The 20912-nt window shown below is 35.2% G+C and overlaps 1 protein-coding gene across 4 annotated transcripts; it reads right to left on the bottom strand.

Moving 5' to 3' along the window:
• Positions 1-1843: 1843 nt before the first annotated feature.
• Positions 1844-17488, bottom strand: LOC127853595 (uncharacterized). Of its 4 annotated transcripts, XM_052388263.1 has the most exons (5): positions 17161-17488; positions 14173-14450; positions 12336-12494; positions 5830-6035; positions 1844-3003 (listed from the first exon to the last, which is right to left on the bottom strand). In XM_052388263.1, exons 2-4 carry the CDS (start codon positions 14408-14410, stop codon positions 5854-5856), a joined length of 579 nt encoding a protein of 192 aa, XP_052244223.1. In that variant the 5' UTR covers positions 14411-14450; positions 17161-17488; the 3' UTR covers positions 1844-3003; positions 5830-5853. The 4 variants fall into 4 exon arrangements, with proteins under 4 accessions (XP_052244223.1, XP_052244220.1, XP_052244222.1 ...); XM_052388260.1 differs by lacking the exon at positions 5830-6035 and having other exon boundaries at positions 1844-3021; XM_052388262.1 differs by lacking the exon at positions 5830-6035.
• Between the last annotated feature and the right edge of the window lie 3424 nt (positions 17489-20912).

The following is a 20912-nucleotide window of genomic DNA, read 5'->3' as shown; positions in this document are numbered from 1 at the left end:
CTAATTTCGATTAGCAATACAAAAATAATGCAGCTTATTCGCCAAAATTTGACATCAGTTTGGTGAGATTTCATTTCTTTTTTGTAGACGATCATCTTTATCAGCTGAAACAGAACTGAAAAATATGCGAAGGCTTCAATGGCAAGGAATTTTTTAAAGCCTTATTTTGCAAGCAGGAAAAGTAGTTTCGTATTTCTGGCTTCAAGCACACATGGTATATGCTCCTGTAACAAAAACGGCACTGAAATGTTAATCGTTTGTGATTTATATGTCGTTAACACTGATATAATAGCTTGAAAATAGTTTTTATTTATATCTTCTACAAATGTAAGACGAATCACATAAACCTGTTGAAAGAAAAGTTATAATTTATGACCATTTTTCTTTCAATTGCAAAGAAGGTTCATATTAATATATATGTCGTTATAATATTAGAGGCAAATACAGCGTACATGTTTATCGTATGTAAGCTTAGTTAATTAATTTTAAATGAATTGTATATACAATTAATAATCTCCAGTGTCTATACATGAAAAACCAACACACATACTTATTCTGAATGCAAACTACGTTATGCAGGTAAATATAAATCTTAAATACAGGCTGCATTAGTATCAGTGAAATGGTAATTACGTGTGGATTGGCAACGTTGGATAAATTGTTCTTCCCGTTTTAAAGGGTAAACACAGTCGATAACAGCAGTTGAACATGCAAGATGACTGCGCTGAATAATGGTAAGTCGTTTTATTTTCTTACAACGAATACAAATGAAACAACAACCGATCGATTAGCTAAGGTACTATTATGGCAAAGGAAACCAAGCGCATGCAATAATTAAAGATAACGCTTTCATATTGTTATCCCAAAAAGTTCATATTTTATGATTATTTTGTTATAATAACACGAACGAACGTATACTTTTCATGAACAATTGATGGTTGAATTCGCTTATTCTTGTATATAGAGAAAACACAGTTCGACTGAGTAATACAATTTAACCCTTTGAATTAGAAATTCAGCAGACGACATTTTAGCAGATGACACATTTCCCAGCATGCAAAGGCCGGGTTAATCCGTATGTGCGATTGAGGACATAACGATTAGGATTGAAATAAAATTGTAAAAAAGGAATTAGAAGTCAACTTAGTGTTTTATAAACAACCTACGTATGCGTTTGCTTCTAAACAAAGTTAGAATGAACCACATATCATATTTAAAAATGAGTAAATAAACACAAAACATGAATAAAAATTCGTTTTAAACGAGAATATAAAATGAAGTTGCTACATGTTTAAATAATGGTTATGGAATAGATTGCACTGGCATGGAATTCTAATAAATTGATTAAGTGATATTTTGCAATAACCTTTAGGTAGAATGCCTTCTTCGTCTATAACGGACACTCTCAAACGAACGAAACTTTTACATAAACTGTAACAGTAAGTTATAAAAGAAATACGGATAAGACGTGTTGCGAATAAAGTGAAAGAAGTATGTGAATTGTTGTTTAAAAAATTAGTCATTGTATACAGTTAACCGAAGATGGAGTCACATTAATTTTTTTTAGACTTTAACTCTGATTGTAATTCTAATTAATCTTTTCAAAAGTCTAAAGAATAAAAAATAATTGCTCTTAACACACACATAAAGTCAGAAAAGAAACACTATTATGTACATATAGCATAATATAATTCGTTGCTGCGATGGTAAGAGTACACGCAATGCGGCCATTTGTAAATTTAACACACATTTTACGTTCTTCAAAATAAAAATACACGTCACAATAACTACACATAAATAAAAAAATACTATAAAATGTAGAAAAATTGAAACTCCACAAAGGTTATCAGGAGTGAAACTCCTGGTTCAATCATCAAGTCTTTTATTTAAGACAGGACAAATCGCCTACAAAATGCAATAACCCTTCAATGAACATTCTAAAAATCAAACAATCACTACATAAACATCAGACAAACGCAAACGAGAACTGTTCCAGTATCAAGTAACACATTTGTCACACATAATTTCAGAAAACATTTCATGTTTCATGCTTATCAGAAAAAAAGAGAAGCTAAGCCTCCGAGTTTGTTTGTCAATTAATAACCAGTAAAATATGCACACAGTAGAACAAATGTATGTAATAAGCATTCAATAAAATGTATTACTGCGTTAGATGTATTCATGAGTTTGTGTTCAATGCTCGCAACACATTTTGTCATGGTAACAATCACTACATTTGGTAAGAACTTTATAAGTATTTAATTAAAAAGTGTTTCCATAAGCCCCAGGCTTTCGATGCAATCGACATAAAATACATAGCTTGAGACTAACCTTTTTAAATACAAGGCTCAAATTTCACTAATTTAACCATTAACCATTTGAAAATAATAGTTCGGAAGGATCTTTCATAGCACAAACTGTTGCTCAGATTCCATGTACATTATGATGATGCAATACGTTTCGAATCAATGGTGAAGTGATATTCACCAAACTGAATAAAGTAATACTAAACACCACTTTCTATGGACGATCTGTCAGTCATATACGAATGATTCACATAGGCAGCTGAGCGCACGTTTATAGAATCAAAACTTGCTAACGAAGCAGTCGATGCATTTACGGTAAGATTTTCATGAAAGGCGAACTTCCTAAACGTCTCTGTCTCCGTTAATGACGTAGCAGAGGTCCGCGTAGGCTGCGACTTATCTTCAAGATTTATTGTACGATGCATGGAAACATTTTCTTGGCGACGAGGTACACTATACACAGACCTTGTGTCTTTCGTGTCAGGTGTGTCCCGTCTCGACCTAGGAACCGGTCGTTTTCTGAGACCGATCAGTATAAACACATTTTCGGATTCTTTGTCTATTCGGAGGATTATTGGGATGGCGATTTCTAGAAAGAAGCTGATGATGATGACACCAAACGACCCTTTCACGGATGAGTCCGGCACCTTCTCGACTTCCGATCCGTACATGATGAGGACAAGAAAGTGGCAGAATGCTACAATGGAAAGAGAGGCTTATATGAGACAAATGTAGTGCCTCTTTTGTAAGCACTACTTAGCCTGAGTAAATACTTTGAGCTTCAGCAAGTTAAAGGGACTGCCCAACAGTCAAAAGCGTCGTTCGACGCGAATTGATATTTTAAGGGAACTACGAGGATTGCAATAGCTAAAAAATACCTCCGCATTTGATGTGAGCGTGGATGGTCGAGTGGTAAAGTCGGAAGACATTTTACTCCAAAACTCCATGACTGTAGGGGTCAGTGGTTCGAGCCCTGTGGAGGTTTACGTTTTTTTTCTTTTTTTAAATTGTATTCTTATTTTTTACTGGAGATTTTTAGTTCAAATGTTTTACTTTATCAATATAAAACATTTACAGCAGTTAATGACAAGCTTTGATACATGCCAAAATCTGTTGGACGGCCCCTTTAAGTATCTGATACCAATATTCAACGTAAACATTAACTTAAATGACTATTTTTACAAACTTCTATTAAAGTTTGGTAACATTTATGGCGTATTCTACTATTTAAGTAGTTGTCACCGAGAACAGTAGACCGATCAGTCCGATTCGTATGCATTACCATGTAAATGTGTTCAAAGGAATTGGATGAACAGATGTTATTTTTATTCTTATCCATTTTGCGGACTTATAATCAGCGCATTCAGCCAACAGATAATAAAATAATTATTATAAACATAATTTGAATATAGACTTAATAAAGCGCTGGAGTATGGTTATACTGGTCATATATAAACTCGCATCAAAAGCATAATATTTGACAAAAGTTGTTATCAAGACCTTCGATTGTTTGAAAAACCAACCATCTTTCTTGTAGTTAAAAACAAACCTTCCCATATTATGGACCAATTGTGGTTAAAATCATATAAGTATAGCTCTGGTGTTTGATTTTGAAAGGGTTTTAGAAGAATGTTAGCTGTGTTTTCACATACAAATTAGTTTTTCTATAATAAAACCGATTAGGTGAAAGTCTCGGAGACAGTTGATATGCAGGTGTTGATCTACCAAACAAACAGCTTCGAACTTCCTTACTACTGATTATAATTCCGTCATCATTTTTTTAGTTCTCACTCCGGCGGACAGTCGTGTATACTGATATATTGAATCTGATAAAAAGGTATTTTCGTTTCGTACTGTAATTCATGAACAGTCGACGACAGGTTATCGAAAGTTAAGTTCAGAAATAAATTTTAAAAAGTATAATAGATATCCACAAGTTTGGTTTGATGATTACATTGCACGTCACTTGTATTTGTATTGGCTATTCCAAACACACAACAACACACTCGGAAATCGTAAACATTTTATTATAATCGAAAGTCGCAAGAGCCATTTCTTATCTATATCACCCTCATTTATTGATACAGTAGTGATTCGAACTGATACTAGTGGAAAAATAACTGTGTGTAAAAGTGAAACTAAACATTGTTTTAACAACAACCTAATTGATATAAATCAGCCGTTTTAGATTCAAGCTTGAGGATCGTCATTATTTGTTCAGTTCTTATCGAAGAAACTCATAATTAGCGTAACATGCTGCTAAATACTTCTTTTTGACGTAAGTTTTCAACATAAATGAGTGTCAATGTCATCACGAAACCACTAAAGCCGTTCAATTCGTAACAAACACATATTGCAAGGACAAAGACGAATAATGTTTCGAATGCATTGCATAAAAATATAACCCTGAATTTTTATAATTGCAAGCTTTCGAAGATAACAACTTATTGATATATGCATTGACTCGACTTCAAATTGTATTTTTTGCAAAGTTGTCGGATAAAATACAAAGACATGTGTTAATTTATCAGACACGTATTACTTTTAACACGTTTAAAATAGAAATGCAAAATTTAATTGTGCTATATTATCTGATAACTCCAATAATATATTTCACAGCAGGTATACTTATAAAGAATACATACACACACTAGATATTTCCATATAGAAAGCCAATACAACAAATACAATTTTGGTGGATGAAAGTACTATTCAATTGATAATAATCAGATGTATTAAATAAACTATTCAAGAGCGCCCTCGACTATTTCTCTGCATTTAGTGTACACTTTTTTGTTTTCTCTCAGTAAACCTAAATATAAGAAGTAATAACGATATATGTAAACTAACCAATAAAGTACACTAAGAGGCATAGTTTTGCTAAATAACAGATCTGAGCTATAGGCCTTGGTAACTGAACTCTAATAATTAGCTCGAAGACAAGTGTAAAGTTTAACTCAAACCTTAACCTTTATTTTCTACAAAAGGATCATAATTCTGCTATACATGAACGGTAAATGCAACAGAAAGACTTCGCAAAGAAAATTATATTAATAATGCCTTCACTTTTAACAAAAGTAAAAATCAACAACAACAACAACAACAAAGATCAACGCATGAGCACATTTAACATGTAAGTTTGACTTTTTAAACAATTTGTACACGCTCCTCTTATGAACTTAATTAGCAAGATCGCGGTGGTGTAGTGGATGAGGTGTCCGCCAAGCGATCGGGAGTTCGTGGGTTCGCTCCCTACTCTGGGAGCGTTCTCATTATCTCCTTCATAGACACCAAGTACTAGTTCTTCCCAGGAAACGGACTCGATAATGTCCCTCTGCCTATAATACTCGAAAGAGCGGTTGGCAGTAATCAGAGATAGATAGATAGCTTAGTATTTATAATGTTAGTGCATATGGTAAATGCATAAAGACTGTTTTCAGGCTGTTGTAATTTCAGTGCATATAATTTATACATGCAACGATGTTTATGTTTGCTGTTGTTATTCGTATTGTAAATATCTTACACAGTCTTAAGTCGTTTCCATGTGTTATACACTCTGTGCAAGAGACGTGGTTCGCGCGTGGACGACACAAACAAACACACTGCATACAAATTCCAAGGTGCAAGCTACGGCCGCCAAGCCATAGGACATTCCCATCGAAAACTCGCCCTGATAGACGTACTTAATTTCATTTCGGAAACCCCCCATCCCAATGGCTGTAATTATACCTAAAACGACACAGAGATAAAACAGTGTGAATTGTAATAACCCGTTAAAGGTTTTCCAAACGGACACAATTATACCATTCTCGTGAAACATACCAATGGTGTTCCTACAGTATTCTCTTGCAATATGATGAGTTAAAAACATCAACCAGATCCAAGTCGTCACGTAGTATTGCTTGCAAAGTGATAATAAAACATAACCATCAACAGGATTCAAGTCGTGTATATTTGCTTTGAATGTTATGAGCTAACAGGACCGTAAACAAGATTTAAGTCTTGCTCGCAATCTAATGAGTGAACAAAACCATTAACAAGATCAAAGCCTTATAGTATTTGCTAGTGTAGTATTTGCCTGCAATGTAATGAGTTAACAATCCCATCAACACGATTCAAGTCTTGAAGTATTTGCTTGCAATGTTATAAGATAACAAAACAATCAACAAGAATCAAGTCTTGATGTGTTTAATATGAATGTGATTAGGTAACAAAACCATAAACTAGATCCAAGTCATGAAGTATCTCTTGTAATGAGATTATTGAACAAAACCTTCAACACGGTTAAAGTCTTGTAGTATTTGCTTGTAATGAGTTAACAAAACCGTCAGCACGATTCACGTCTTATTATTTGCTTGTAATATGACGAGTTAACAAAACCATCAACAAGATCAAAGTATTCTAGTATATGCTTACAGTGTAATGAGTTAACAAACCCATCAACAAGATCAAAGTCTTCTAGTATTTGCTTTGCATGTAATGAGATGACAATCCTATCATTACGATTCGAGTCGTGTAGTAGTTGTTTGGCATGAGACGAGTTAAAAAAAACATCAACAAGATAAAAGTCTTCTGGTATTTGCTTGCAATGTGATGAGTTAACAAAACCATCAGCACGATCTGAGTCTTCTAGAGTTTGCTTGCAATTTTATCAGTTAGCAAAACCATCAACACGATCCGAGTCCACACCATCGATTGCCATTTAACAAATATTAAAGTGTTGGAGTAACCTATGTTCGTATTAAATATTGAGCATTTTGAGTTCGAGCTTTGCAACTTAAATATTATTTTGTCCTTTTTTCATGATTCGGTGCTATATGCAATTTTCAATTTTATAGTGTATAAATATGCACCATTAGTATACACTTTCAGTTTGAGACTTTTCTAACGCAACACTTTTCAAACTTGAATATCTCTGTTATGAGATAAGATTTTGATTAAATTTTTTAAATGTGATCATTTGACTACATATTCTGAGCAAGCTGACGATAAAAACATTCATCCGTGACTATTGGACGCTTTAGCACGTGGGGAATGTATAGTTTCGTATTTTTGCACGTGGAAATGTTGAAGCGCAATACTATTATTAATTCATTTTAATTTCATCATTTAATGTGGGTTCTTACACCAGGAAAACATAAAATTAATAAAAAAAATGTACGGCTCATATGAATATTAAGTAGCGCAACTGCGCATTTTGGCAAATTGCATGCTACCCACCCCACGTGATAAAGCGTCCGATCGTCACGAATGGGTGATTTTATCGTTAACTTGCACCGAGTGTAGTCAAATCATCACATCTACAATTTTTAATTTTACTTATAACAGAGATATTCAAGTTTGAAAACTGTTGCGTCAGAAAAGTCTCCAATACACTTGCAGGCAACCTGCAATATGCCAAAATGCGCTGAACATTGCATGGCTCGTATTCATATGAGCCATACACTAAAAAACAACTAGTTTTATGTAATCCTGATATAAGAACCCACCTTAAATGATAAAATTGAAATAATTTTAGAATAGTATTGCGTTTCGTGATATCCACTTGCAAACAGATGAAACCATACATACCCCACGTGCTGAAGCGTCCGATCGTCAAGGATGAATGATTTCACCGTGAGCGTGCTCAGAATGTAGTCATATGATAACACGCAAAATTTTAAATCAGAATCTTAGCTAATAAATCAGATATTCAAGTTTGAAAAGTGTTGCGTTAGCAAAGTCTACAATTATACACACATTTTCAGATAGTCTCGGAAATTTTAAAAATGTTAATTAGCAAAACGTACATAAGGAATACCTATTACATCTAGTAAACAGAATACACTTGCTATACAAATGTGTATATCAATTAAACCGAAAGACACACACATCTTAATGCTTTTATTAATGCATATTTGAACATCGCTATTTAGAAATCGTTTGGATCGTATTAAATAGTTCGAAACGTTCTATATAGCGATTTTATCGATTGTCATGATACATTGTTTGGTAATGATGTGAATAAAGTTACATTTTACCAATTAGTATATCTGACATGGTTTTATAAAGGTACATATATATATGTATGTATATATATATATATAATAAAAGTAAAAACACGTGTCTGGGATTTTAAATATATATTGATTTAGCCAACGCGTTTCGCATAGCTCATCAGGGCATAATACAATATATTACAACGTCAAAATATATATATATATGATGTTAGCATTTGTAAAAATGAACTCTGCAAAAGTTTAATATGAAATTAAAAATAGAAAATTATAATTAACGATGTGTTTTTTAGTTAAATAGAGACACATATCGGGACTGGAATAAATAGCGAGTCATTCTAATTAACTGTGTTCGAAATGGTAGTTTACAACAGTAGCTCTAATTAAAACATCATAACTGTTTCTGATATTAATGTATGTACACAATTTAAAACTCTATAATAAGTTAATGGTTGTGGTACGACACATTCTTTGAAAACATCGTATGTTGTTTCATTCGTTCAAAGTTATCTATGCAGAGGGACGATTCATCCATGATCATAACGATGACTGTTGAATATGGTCATAACACTTTTTAAAGTCATCGAAAACGACACACCAGTCGTGTCGTTAACTTCATTAATATGCATGAACACATACAGTTATGTTCTTCTTCAAACTGGTGAACTATTGTTTGCCTTTGTTATATTAAGGGCAAAATTCATTCAATTTTTTCATTTGAATGTCTGATCTGTGGAATCACGTGGTTGACTATTCTGGGACAAGACACTGGTTCTCATTTTGCACATTTACCCAGCACTCTGATTGTAACACTCTCATTGTATAATTAACTGAATATATATCTTTAAAGGATATTCTAATCAAATAAGCTGTGCCTCAAATTTAAAACGCGGCATCATCTAAATTCAGATCGACCACTGTGAAGGTTTGATTGACGTAACTAAACGGTTTGTCATCGACCAAGTTTGTATCTATGATCCCGTACACATCTCGCGTCCTTTTCATTGACTTGCCTAACAGGTGGTTCTTATACACATTAAATAAAACGATGCAAAGGCAAAGGATTTCGAATGATAAGGTCAACAGGAGCATTCCAAAGGACCACTCGAGGGCTCCGCTATGTGCCTCCAGAGCTCGAACGCCGCACAGAATTATTGTCGCGAGTGTTAAGATACCTAAAACGAGAGAAAGTTAGTTTAGCTACAGTTGTATGCGACGAATCTTTGCCTCATCTTTGATCCGATCTTGATTAAATACAAGCATGCGGTAAATGCAAAACAGACATGCGCAGAAAAGATGGTTTATGCGAACAACATCCAAAACTTATCCAACAAGGTACTCCAACTATAAATAATAAGTGGTATATGTGTATGAAACATATTAAAATTTAAACAGGAAAATATGATAGCGTTAAATGGTAAAAAGCTATACATGTATTTACCGTAAACATTGTTTAAATAGCTACCGCATTGAGCTTAACCCTTTACCACGTAGATATGTATTTTCACGCATTTGTAGTCCATTAGAAAGTTATATTAAATGTAAGACCTTTCTTACTAGATTCAAGTTTTAAGGCTTCATTTCCAACCCTTTGATACTGATGAGCAGCAAACAGCACAAAACCTGAACAGACTGAGAGTTACTCGCAGACTGTTCTGGTTTAATGCTGTTTGCATATAGACATTTTCACTTTGCTTCTAAGTGGGAAAGGGTTAAAACTTAAAAACCGCTGGATAAGTTTTGTCTTAGAAAAAAACGAAAGATTCACACAACACAAGCAGGCAACTTATCTTGTATGCGGTATTCCAGCTCGGTATGCAGCAAAACGATGGTAATAATTAATGCGGAGATGCAATATAATATACATGCATTTACAGGCGCATTATTGATTTTGTTTCGTGTTTATGGTGTCTATATTATCATCGCTAACATCGTGTTCAATCAAATATCGTATTACTGTATATATTTATGTCAAATCAGCGGCGGTTAGTGGTTGCCGACTTCACTGCATAAATCCAAATCGTATCGGACATCGGTGACCATGAGGTATTCGCAGTTACTATAACTAAAAAAAATAAATTAAAAATAAATGTTTTCGTCTCCATCGAATTTCCCATATTTTGGCTGCTGTTTTCTGCACCTACCAAACCAACCAACAACCTTAGATTTCACAAATCTAATATTTGCAGTTATTGAGTTAAGAATGCCTATTGAATAACAGTTATTTAACAAGATGCAACATTAAATTCACATATAGCCTTATCCAAGACAAAAAACAAGAACATAAAATCATATAGGACTCCTCGAATTATTTTGTAATCTGCTTGTTTTGAGCATGTATGAATTCAAACATGCCCTTAACAAGTAGATACGTGTACTTTTAACAAAATATTCGTGGAACAAACCTTTAATCGTGATGATTATTGAAAAACCAACTCATATTAAGACTTAAGAGTGAATCCTTTTTAAAATATTCTAAATTAAGTCATGCTTAATATAAATTCTTGATTAATCCATGCTAACTTTAATACAAAAAGATCACATGCTTTGTATTCTGCTTTATGTTATCTCTGTTCATGCAGTATTTGGGAAATGGATCGAGTAAAGATTATACGTACATTGTATATTTCGTGAAAGGGCTAAACAATTTAAAAGTGTATCGCTATCAATAGCTTTAGAGATGTTTTTATTCAGATTCATAACGCACCAAATAACGTCATTTGACGCGAAACAATATCCGTAGGGCCGGAACACCCTTCGCTGATCCACTCGTAACGGTCCGGTAGGTAAAAAACACGTGGAAAGCATGTATGCGTTTACATATATTTAAAACAGTACCGTGAATAATAATGTGGAAAACGTTAAATCTCTGCTTCCATGCTGTAACATCTTGTAATCATATTATGTTTACTTTTTGTTGAATGTTTACACACACTATATAATAAGAAGTTATCATGGATAACAGTATGTAAGTACCATAGACAATAATACATGATTATTCGCCAATTTAAAGCCGAATAATCAATAATACTGGTATGTTCTATAACCTTATATATTTCTGTAGTGTCTAAAATTATTTATAAAGACTTTTATAAAGTTTTATAATATATTTTTAAACTTCATAAATCTCAGACATCTCAGCTTATAAATTAACAAAAATTTTGATAAATGGCATCACACATTTTCGCTTGTTTAATTTGGCATATAAAGAAGACATTGGTAAAAAGCGTCTAACTTAAATACTTATCGTGGCATATTTACTAGTAATTTAATAAATGGAATTAAACGTTTACTCTTAGTTTATCAAAATATGGCATATTTTCAAAAATTTTATAAATGGCAACACATATTTAAGTAATAAGGCTGTTCAAAAAAGAAAATAACTTCACTGTAAATTACGTATCTGTACTTTATTACTACTATATTTTACGTACTATCTTAACATGACAGATTAATTACCATCTGCGATTTTATTTTAAATTACACCTACTGATGGGTAAATATATTTGGATAAAGCAAGAGACATGCAAATTCGTTAAAGTATTAAATGTTGCAAATTCGTTAAGGTATTAAATGTGATGAAATCTTTATTTATTAATTTGAACAATTAATCCAAATTTAAAAGGAAAACAACATATGTTATAGGATCGCTTAAAAATGAGTTTTAAGGAAAGATTGACATGCTTTATATAATATATGCCGCGCTCTGGAAAAACAAGGCTACATGAATATGCGTAGAATGCCATCCCAGATTGGTCTGTGCAGTCCGCACAAGCTAATCAGGTACGAAACTTTCCGCCTTAAATGGATTTTCGCCAAGAAGAGACTTCCTTTAAAGGAGAAAAAGCATCAACGCGGAAAGTGTCGTCCCTGCTTAGCTTGTGCTGACTGCAAGGGTTAATCTGGGCCGACGCTTTACGCACATTTATTAAACATCGTTTACCCAGAGCGCGACTCATATGGCAGATGAATAGAACGCAGCAGTTTCCCCAGAGATAGAGACTACTACTATATAAAAGAATACACAAGTTACCTGCGGACATTGACAGGCCGACGACGAAGCCCAGTAGTTTGGATTTGTATTTCTGGAGTCGGTGAATGCACAGGTATCCCAGAAGGGCGAACTCGAGGAAAAACAGAATGACAAGCGCCAACGTCATCATAATCTGACTTCCTGTATGCCAGTCACTGCCTAAAAATAACGACCGCATACCGGTGCGTGATTCATGTGGTTTAAATAGAGTTATTCACAAAACTTAGCAGATTTATCATGACACAGAAATAATGAATAGATTGGGCATGATTTTGGAATGACTTGCAATTACTCCATAAATGACTAGTTATTCAACCAAATATGAATCAATGTACCAGTGTACATAACGTACAATTGTAGAGAAAAGTCAAGGCTTTTACGTAAGTTTAATATAGCAAATAAAATATTCTGTGTGTCTGTAGTAGTTCTTCTGTTTCTGTATGGGAGCTTATACAATACAAACACTCTGGCAATCCAGCTGCACCCCCTGAAGTAAAAACTAAACAAGATCGAGATAATTTATTTAATACAAAATACATTTAACGAGGACAACATCACCCCTTCGCTTACGTAAATGTGATGGACAGCATGATTTCTTTTTAAATTGAAAAACAAATCATTTTAAATAATATGTAATTGTATGATTTTTGTTAAAGTACATTGATCTTGACTTATTCAGTTAAATAAAACTTGTATCTTCAAGGGCCGGGCAATATGAATGGCGTACACATTTCACGAAATTTCAGTGACCGACAATTTCGTGCGGTCGTACATTCAATATTGAAAAAAAAGTTTACACAAATTATTCGATTGATAGCAGCTTGTAATTACAGCTTGACCTGGCAAACCTGGCAAAACGCATGTGGGAGGGCCTAGCCTATTTAGCAACTTTTTATTACATCCACCAGTCGGTATTTTATGAGGTTCTTAATTTAAAGAGGTCCATTTCCCTGCTTGTGGTTAAAAAGGTTAGTAGAATAATATGAAGACTAAATACATGTCTTTGGTGTAATGTTTAACGTACAAATTTAAAATGTAATGGCTCACACACGCACACGCGCAACCCCCCCCCCCCCCCCCAACACACACACACGATTGATCCGACAAACTAATACTTCAAACAATAATTATGTCATTTTTTGCACAACAAACTTTCAGCTCTACTAACTGCTCTTTTAATGCTTAAAAAGTCAAATGTTTCGGAAAATAGAATTGCCAAGTCATGATCTAAACTGTGCACTCTACTAACGTATCATTTAAATGTGAAAACAAACAAAATTATGCGTAGATTACGCTCCCAAGGCATGTTTGATAGCTTGCATTCTATCAGTGGAATACAAAAACAGGTAGTTGTGTTTTAAGTAACAGTTTCGGTCAAAAGATCTTAATGATCTTTTCACTTCAAGGGTCAAATCAATCCCGTGCATGTGCACACATCCATTTACGTGCACCGTGCTGAGATAATATATAAAAAATATTTGCGACGGTCATAAATTTGCGAAAATTAGTCTTCCTCCATTTTGATTGATGCTATTGTCCATTGAACTGAATTTACTACAAACACATATTGTAGATGTGCTTAATTAGGGTATCAAATTACTTCACAATAATGCACAATCTCGCGTTTAAGTTCCACATTATATGTGTGTTACGAAGGGATTCCCGGGTATATTCAGCAGTTAATAGCATAGTTAAGTAAAAATGTATAGCTTAATGGTACTTGCAGATACTCAAACACTGTGCGTATTTTTCGTGGTTCTAAGTCTATTCCTTATTCTCAAATCTAAGAATGATTTGAATGGGTTGGCGAATACGGGCCCAGAAAGCGTACACTTACTCGTACCATTTTGAAATACGTCATCCTGAAACACGTCGGTGGTGCACTTCCATCCGCCGTCGTCGGTCTGTCGGCAACCCTGCCAGAGGCCCATCTCCCAGCGGACGCCGTTGAGGACCAGAGAGGCCCAGCTGTGGGTGGCGTAGGCGATGATGTGGAACATCATGGACAGGCAGTAGCACACGATGGCGACGATGTTGAGGATGGTGAGACGGTTGAGTTCTAACGGTGGTCGCATGGTCGTCTAGTTAGGTTGAATGATACATGCGGTATTCCGTCTAAAACACGAGCCTCGTTCTCAGAAACTGAGCTTAATGCATGTGCATTAAGTGCCATCCCAGATAACCCAGTGCAGTCCACACGGGCCAATTAGGGACGACACTTCCCGCCTAGACTAGATTGTCATTTACAAGAAACCTCCATTAAAAGAAAAGTTCAATACAAGCGGAAAGTGTCGTCAATGATTAGCATGTGCGAAGCGCAAAGGCTAATCTCCGGCGACACTTTCCAATCATGCATTAAGTCCAATTTTCTGATTGGTTGCATGTATTTAATGCCTTGCGAAATCTGTATCGCTTTTACTGTGAAGATGAGGAAATATGGTGCACTTATAAGTGAACAAGCACCATGAGCGAAAACGTGGAGGCTATATTTTATAAAGGAATACTTATACAAACTACAAAAAATGGGGCAAAGTAAACGTGATAAAAAGGGTCAATCATTGTATGCTGAATCTTTGTCATATATAAGTCTCGCTTTGTGAAAACGGGGCTTAAAGAATGTGCATAAAGTGTCGTACCAGATTAGCATGTGCATTCCTAACATGAGGCTGATAAGGGACGGCACTGTACTCCTAGACTCGATTGGGACGGCATTGTTCTCCTAGACTCGATTGGGACGGCATTGTTCTCCTAGACTCGATTGGGACGTCACTGTACTCCTAGACTCGATTGGGACGTCACTGTACTCCTAGACTCGATTGGGACGTCACTGTACTCCTAGACTCGATTGGGACGGCATTGTACTCCTAGACTCGATTGGGACGGCATTGTACTCCTAGACTCGATTGGCGCTTAAATGAGACTTCCTTTAAAATTAAAATTAAATAACAGCGTAAAGTGTCGTACTTGATTAGCCTGTCAGGACTGCACATGCTAATGTGGGACGACACTTAAAGCACAGGAATGTAACCCTTTCCCACTGAGAAGCAAAGTAAAAATGTAACTCGCAGTCTTTTCAGGTTTAATGCTGTTTGCTGCTCCTCAGTATCTAGTATCTCAGTATTTAAATGAAGTCTTTAAAACTAGAATACAGTAAGAAAGGTCTTTTTAAGTTTCTAAGGGACTTCAAAGGCGTAAAATACGTATCTAAGGGGTAAAGGGTTAAAACTGTTTCCCTAGAGCGAGACTCAAGTAACTCATGCTCGGGGCCTTGTATCATGAATATTCTCAATTTTGTAAGCTTAACTCAGAAGTCGAGTTTTGAGTTTCTCCCAAGTGAGCACTACGAATGTTGGTCAGCCCATTAAAAAATCTTACATCAAATATATGGTCAAACGCTCACATTCATGGTCAAGCTCAGAGTTGAGTATGCTAATCAACCTTATCTCAAAAAATGAGAAAAAAACAAAAAAACAAAGTTGAGTCATAATAATGACTTAAGTATGTTTGTGATACTAAGTGCCTACGATTATCACAATTCTTACACAAAATTAACATAAATTTGCCTATGGTACCACATTATGAAAACGTTAACCGGAAGCGCGATTGATTACTATCTATAGTGCGAATAAAAGTATTTTTACAAGGACGCATTTTAATTTAAATATTGCCTTTCTGTGGGGATTGTGCTGTCTATTTTCTTAAAAGTGCAACGTATTATCATAAACTAACATTGGGTCATACAAATTATATAATTCAAATACCAGTTTATATATAGTTAAAACGGAAGAATACATGTATTCATATTGAGAAGAACTTTCAAAACAGATGTCACATACAACTTTAAATTATGACGCCAATTAACACTTTCTATAAAGGTGCATCCCATCGTTTGCTGAATGTTTATAGGTTTATAGACACATGCCACCGGAATAAAAAGCAAGACTTCATGGGGTATTTCGCACTTCGAACAGTCTGTGCGCTTCTTTGATGTAAGTTAATTAGAAGGTTTGAAATGCGCCCTGATGGGTTAAGTCGCACTTTACGCGACGGGCATTTAAAGTATATGATGAAAACATTTCCCGTGTATATGAGCAACATTGTCATATAGTTATAAGGGCTAGATCTGCATCTTTGTTCGTATCGAAGTTCACATTGCCAAAGGGGTTGTTACATGTTAGTATCCCGAGTTAAGCAATATGAGAAGTTGGATTAAAATGTATGTCTGTACGACAGAAATGCGCGATTTTAAGACAATATCACAGGCATATCAGGGTGTTATTTCACCTATTCACACTCAACGTGCTTCACGTAAAACTTAATAAATGTATTGATCTGTTTGTGCATGCCGTGTATGCAGGTGTACTCATACAAAAATAGATCGCCAATTTAACACTTAACGCAATTCAACGATTCAAAAAAGAAAGAAAGAAAATCCCGCGCGTAAGCTGGTGCATCTGTACGATGGGCTTGCAATTACAAACATAATAATACATAATAAAAAGACTCAAGCGCTGTATTAAGCTTTTTAAAAGTAAATGTGGTTAAGAATGAAGCCGACACAAATATGCGTTCACAACTAAAGACTAATAACTGTCTGAATTTTAATTGCCATCTGAGACGGCATGAACAATCGAGTGTTTTATGTTTAAACCGCAACTTCTGCAATAGCATTAAAATATTCAAATGTATGTATCAAACAAACTACCAATACAGGTGAGAACTGTGTTACAAACACAGCACAAAACATCGCAAACTAGCTACAAGTAATGAAATCATTTAATTTGTAAAATTCATGATATTATATATTCGCATCATGTATACTTGCCTTTAATTAATACCTTACATTCTTCTATCGTCCGATTTCAAATTTTTCTGCACATTGCTTCCCGATCACTCAAAAGTCCCCATTGTCAAAATTTTTAAATTACACCTGCCATTCGCACTTTAATTACCAGCGTCGATTGAAGGAATGAACAATTTCTAAGCGATGTTAAAACTCACGTTATGGCATATTTTAAATCACGTTGGTTTGAATTTATTTATGTGTGATTAAACAAAAACACGTTTAACTCTTAAGCAAAGTTTAAACCGTGGGAATTCGACTGTCACTCGTAACTAACTAGCTTTGTATGTATCTTCCTTGTTATTAGCTGTTTACCTGAGAGGTAATACTACGAGATTTGTGTCCACTCAACCGCAACGCGACTGCATGTCAATATTGCCAGCCATTAACACACCACAGAAAACACGAGCCGAAATCACGTTTGTTACCCTCGTGCGAAGAAATTTACCAAAGTCTAATAAATTGGACAACTTCTTTTCTTTTTTTTAACGATTATGTTTTGAAAGAAAGAATTGTTCAAGTTGCGCATTTTCTGGTGGTTTAACAAAATCAAAGCGCTGAAGGCACTGAAGTTGTTCGCTGTTGTCGTCCTTGATTAGCTTGTGCGCATTGCACAGGCTAATCAGTGTACACAGGCTAATCTTATTTGACGTGCATTAAGCCCCGTTTTCCCTGAAAGCAGCCAATATGTACAGATTTCAATGATAAACACTATGCTGGCCAATGTCGTCTTACATGCTGGTTTATACACTCACTGCTAGAGGGTATATACACTCAATGCTAGAGCAGAATCATTTGTCGTCTGCTGAAGACAGGCAGCGGTAATCGTCCCTAGCAGAGTGAGTTGCGGTTCTTACCGTACTTAAGGCTTCTAAGCACATATTGATCTGCAAAATATGCTCTGTAAATTTAGCTGGCCGCTAACGCGACCAACTAAAAAAGAATAACGAAGGAAGTAAACGGTGCGTTTGTTGATATTGAATCTGCATTAGATTCAACATATAAGTCGTCGACAGGGTTAGAGTTGGGCGAACAAAAATATATTTTTATATTTTAAATATTATTTACATCTGCTCAACACTGCAACTGCTTAAAGGGGCCTTTTCACAGACTTTGGCATGTTTTGAAGTTTGTCATTAAATGCTTTATATTGATAAATGCAAACATTGGATCTAAAAAGCTTCAGTAAAAAATCAAGAATAAAATTAAAAAAAGGAAAAAAAAGTAGCCCGCATCAGGGCTCGAACCAGTGACCCCCGAAGTCCTGGAGTAAAAACTATTTAGACCGCTCGGCCATTCTGCCAAGTATGTAAAGGAGACGTATTTTATACTTTATATAAGCAATCTTCGCAGTTTCACAAAATAAAACAACTACAGAGCTCTCCAAATTATTCAATCGTTTCGCGTTGCAAAGCTTTATAATTTTTAGGTTTTAAAATCGTCAAAAGATGCATGTAATGGCTATATTAGACCATGGTAAATGTTCAGTATTACTGTTTCCTCACAAATATCATAACTAAAACGAAAATTTGCGAATCTGAAACAACTTTTTTCAATTTTGTCAATTTACCAAAGCGTGAAAAGATCCCTTTAATGTTTAACCAGCGTCAAGCTTCGTTTCATTTTGTTATGGTGTGAGACAACGTGCAAATTGTCCCCTGTGCTAAACAGTTTATCGGAAACTAGGCAATTCATAATCCCACATTTTAGCAGTATTATTGTTGAAAATATATTGAACAACATTATCCTGATATCACTGGTGATAAAATTACTTATAATTATAAAAAAAACAATATCGTTAAAAGTATTGCGTAAATGAGCATACCGGTGTTTAGCTGATAGTGTCAATGTTTGATCGGCCCTTCACATCATGTTCAATTGTTCTGCAAAGCAGTGCGAGTTTAATTAAACACAATTATGTTAACATAAATGAAGAAAACAGACGATAATAAAAAATCACGTCGTGTTAATACAACATCATCTTATAATATGAATGTATGTCATATAATATATGTATAAATTTGAAAAAAAAGGCAAAAACCTAAACGGCGACGTTCCCAGGTCGCACGAAACGAAAAAAGAAAGAAAGAAAGTCATGCAGAATAATATTTTTTGTTCATGTGTAGTATCACCTGGTGATTGAGTCGCGACTGTGTCATCGGTGTACGGAGGTACTATTTTGTTTAAAACCTTTTTATTTAGACTCGATTGCGTCAAAAGCCAACGGCTTATTGAAACACTCTAGTCTGTTTCCTGGGAAAAGCGGGTACTTGGTGTGTTTGGTGAGATCTAAAAAGAACGCTCCCACAGCGCTGAATCGAATCTACACCGTTCGGGTCACTAGGCGGACACAATACACACTACGAAACAGCGACTTACAGTCTTTTTGATTATGCGTAACTCAAAAAAGGTCATCGCACCTGTCGTATTTGTAGAGGGAATTACTTATTTTCAACAATCACACATGTACATCGGAGAAAAGTTCTGTCGACGGGGCATTCTGCAATCGGAGATCGTTTATAACGCCAGATGTTGCAAGCGTTGTTTGACCAGGGGAAATACATATTTTCACTACCTACTCAACCGCACTGTCGGACACTCTTAATCCACGTCGATTGTATAGAAGTTGGTAACGGCGTCCATGTTCGCCACGTAATCATTGAATTCGGTCTGGGCAGCTTTTATGAGGTCTTGCAAACTGCGCTTAATACAGTACCTGCTCGAATGTTTGCTTGATGCTGCACGTAGCGATCTCTACGGCTTTAAAGTACTCATGCCGGTTCAAGTGCTCCAACGTTAGAGCAAAGATGCCGTCACTGATCGCAAGCTTGTCTCGAGCGGTATCTTCCTTTTCATGGGCTCATTTGGTTCACGTGCATCTAATATTTGACACACTGTATATTAATGATAGGCATCACGGTTTTTTTCGCTCCTCAGTTCGATTAGACAATTCACTGTTAACCTAGCTAGTCGCCGACCCACAGGCCCTGATAGTGAAGTCTTGTGAATTCAAACAACATGTTGCGTTGAAGGGGCCTTTTCACAGATTTTGTCATGTATTGAAGTTATTCGTTAAATGCTTTATATTTATAAATGTTAACATTGGATCTAAAAAGCTCTTGTAAACAAATAATAAAATTAAAGAAAGAAAAAAAAGTAACACTCAAATGGGCTGGAATCACTGACCCCTGGTGTAAAAGTCTATCGCGTAGACCATTCGGCCATCCGCGCTCATACAATGAGTGCTGTAGTTTATACTATATATAAGTAATATTCGTACTATCACAAAATATAACGACGACAACAAATCTCTCCAGATTATTCAATCGCTTCGCGTTGCAACGCTTTATAAATTTCAGGTTTTTAAATCGTCAAAAGATGCATATAATGGAAATGTTAGAGCATGGCAAATGTTCAGTATTACTGTTTCCTCACACATATCATAACTACAACGACGATTTGTGAATCGGAAACTTTTTTTCTCAATTTTGTCAATTCACCGAAACGTGAAAAGCGACTAGGTCCCTTTAAGAAGACTCCAAATTGAGGCAACGCTGTTCAGTTTACAATTGTTGTAGTCTGTGCATTTGCCATATCTTGTCTACAATCATAAAGAAACTTGTGAGAAGTTTTATTTTATGATATATTTTGTTCCAGAGAAATAATTCAGTAAGCTCTTATTCAACATACTCACGGGTGGCTAACTCCCTTAGGTTGGGAATATCGATCATCTT

Source organism: Dreissena polymorpha, chromosome 12 (genome assembly GCF_020536995.1).
Source record: "Dreissena polymorpha isolate Duluth1 chromosome 12, UMN_Dpol_1.0, whole genome shotgun sequence".
Lineage (NCBI taxonomy): Eukaryota > Metazoa > Mollusca > Bivalvia > Myida > Dreissenidae > Dreissena > Dreissena polymorpha.
Note: the sequence above shows the minus strand (reverse complement) of the source record. Positions and strands in the feature narration are given on the sequence as shown.

Excerpts from the sequence above, each read along its gene's own strand:
- LOC127853595 (XM_052388260.1), bottom strand. The coding sequence starts at position 14,410 with ATGCGACCACCGTTAGAACTCAACCGTCTCACCATCCTCAACATCGTC. Across the intron at positions 12,495-14,172 it reads CGTATTTCAAAATGGTACGA|GCAGTGACTGGCATACAGGA; the intron begins GTAAGTGTACGC and ends CGTTATTTTTAG. Across the intron at positions 3,022-12,335 it reads CGGCCTGTCAATGTCCGCAG|CCTCTCTTTCCATTGTAGCA; the intron begins GTAACTTGTGTA and ends GTCTCATATAAG.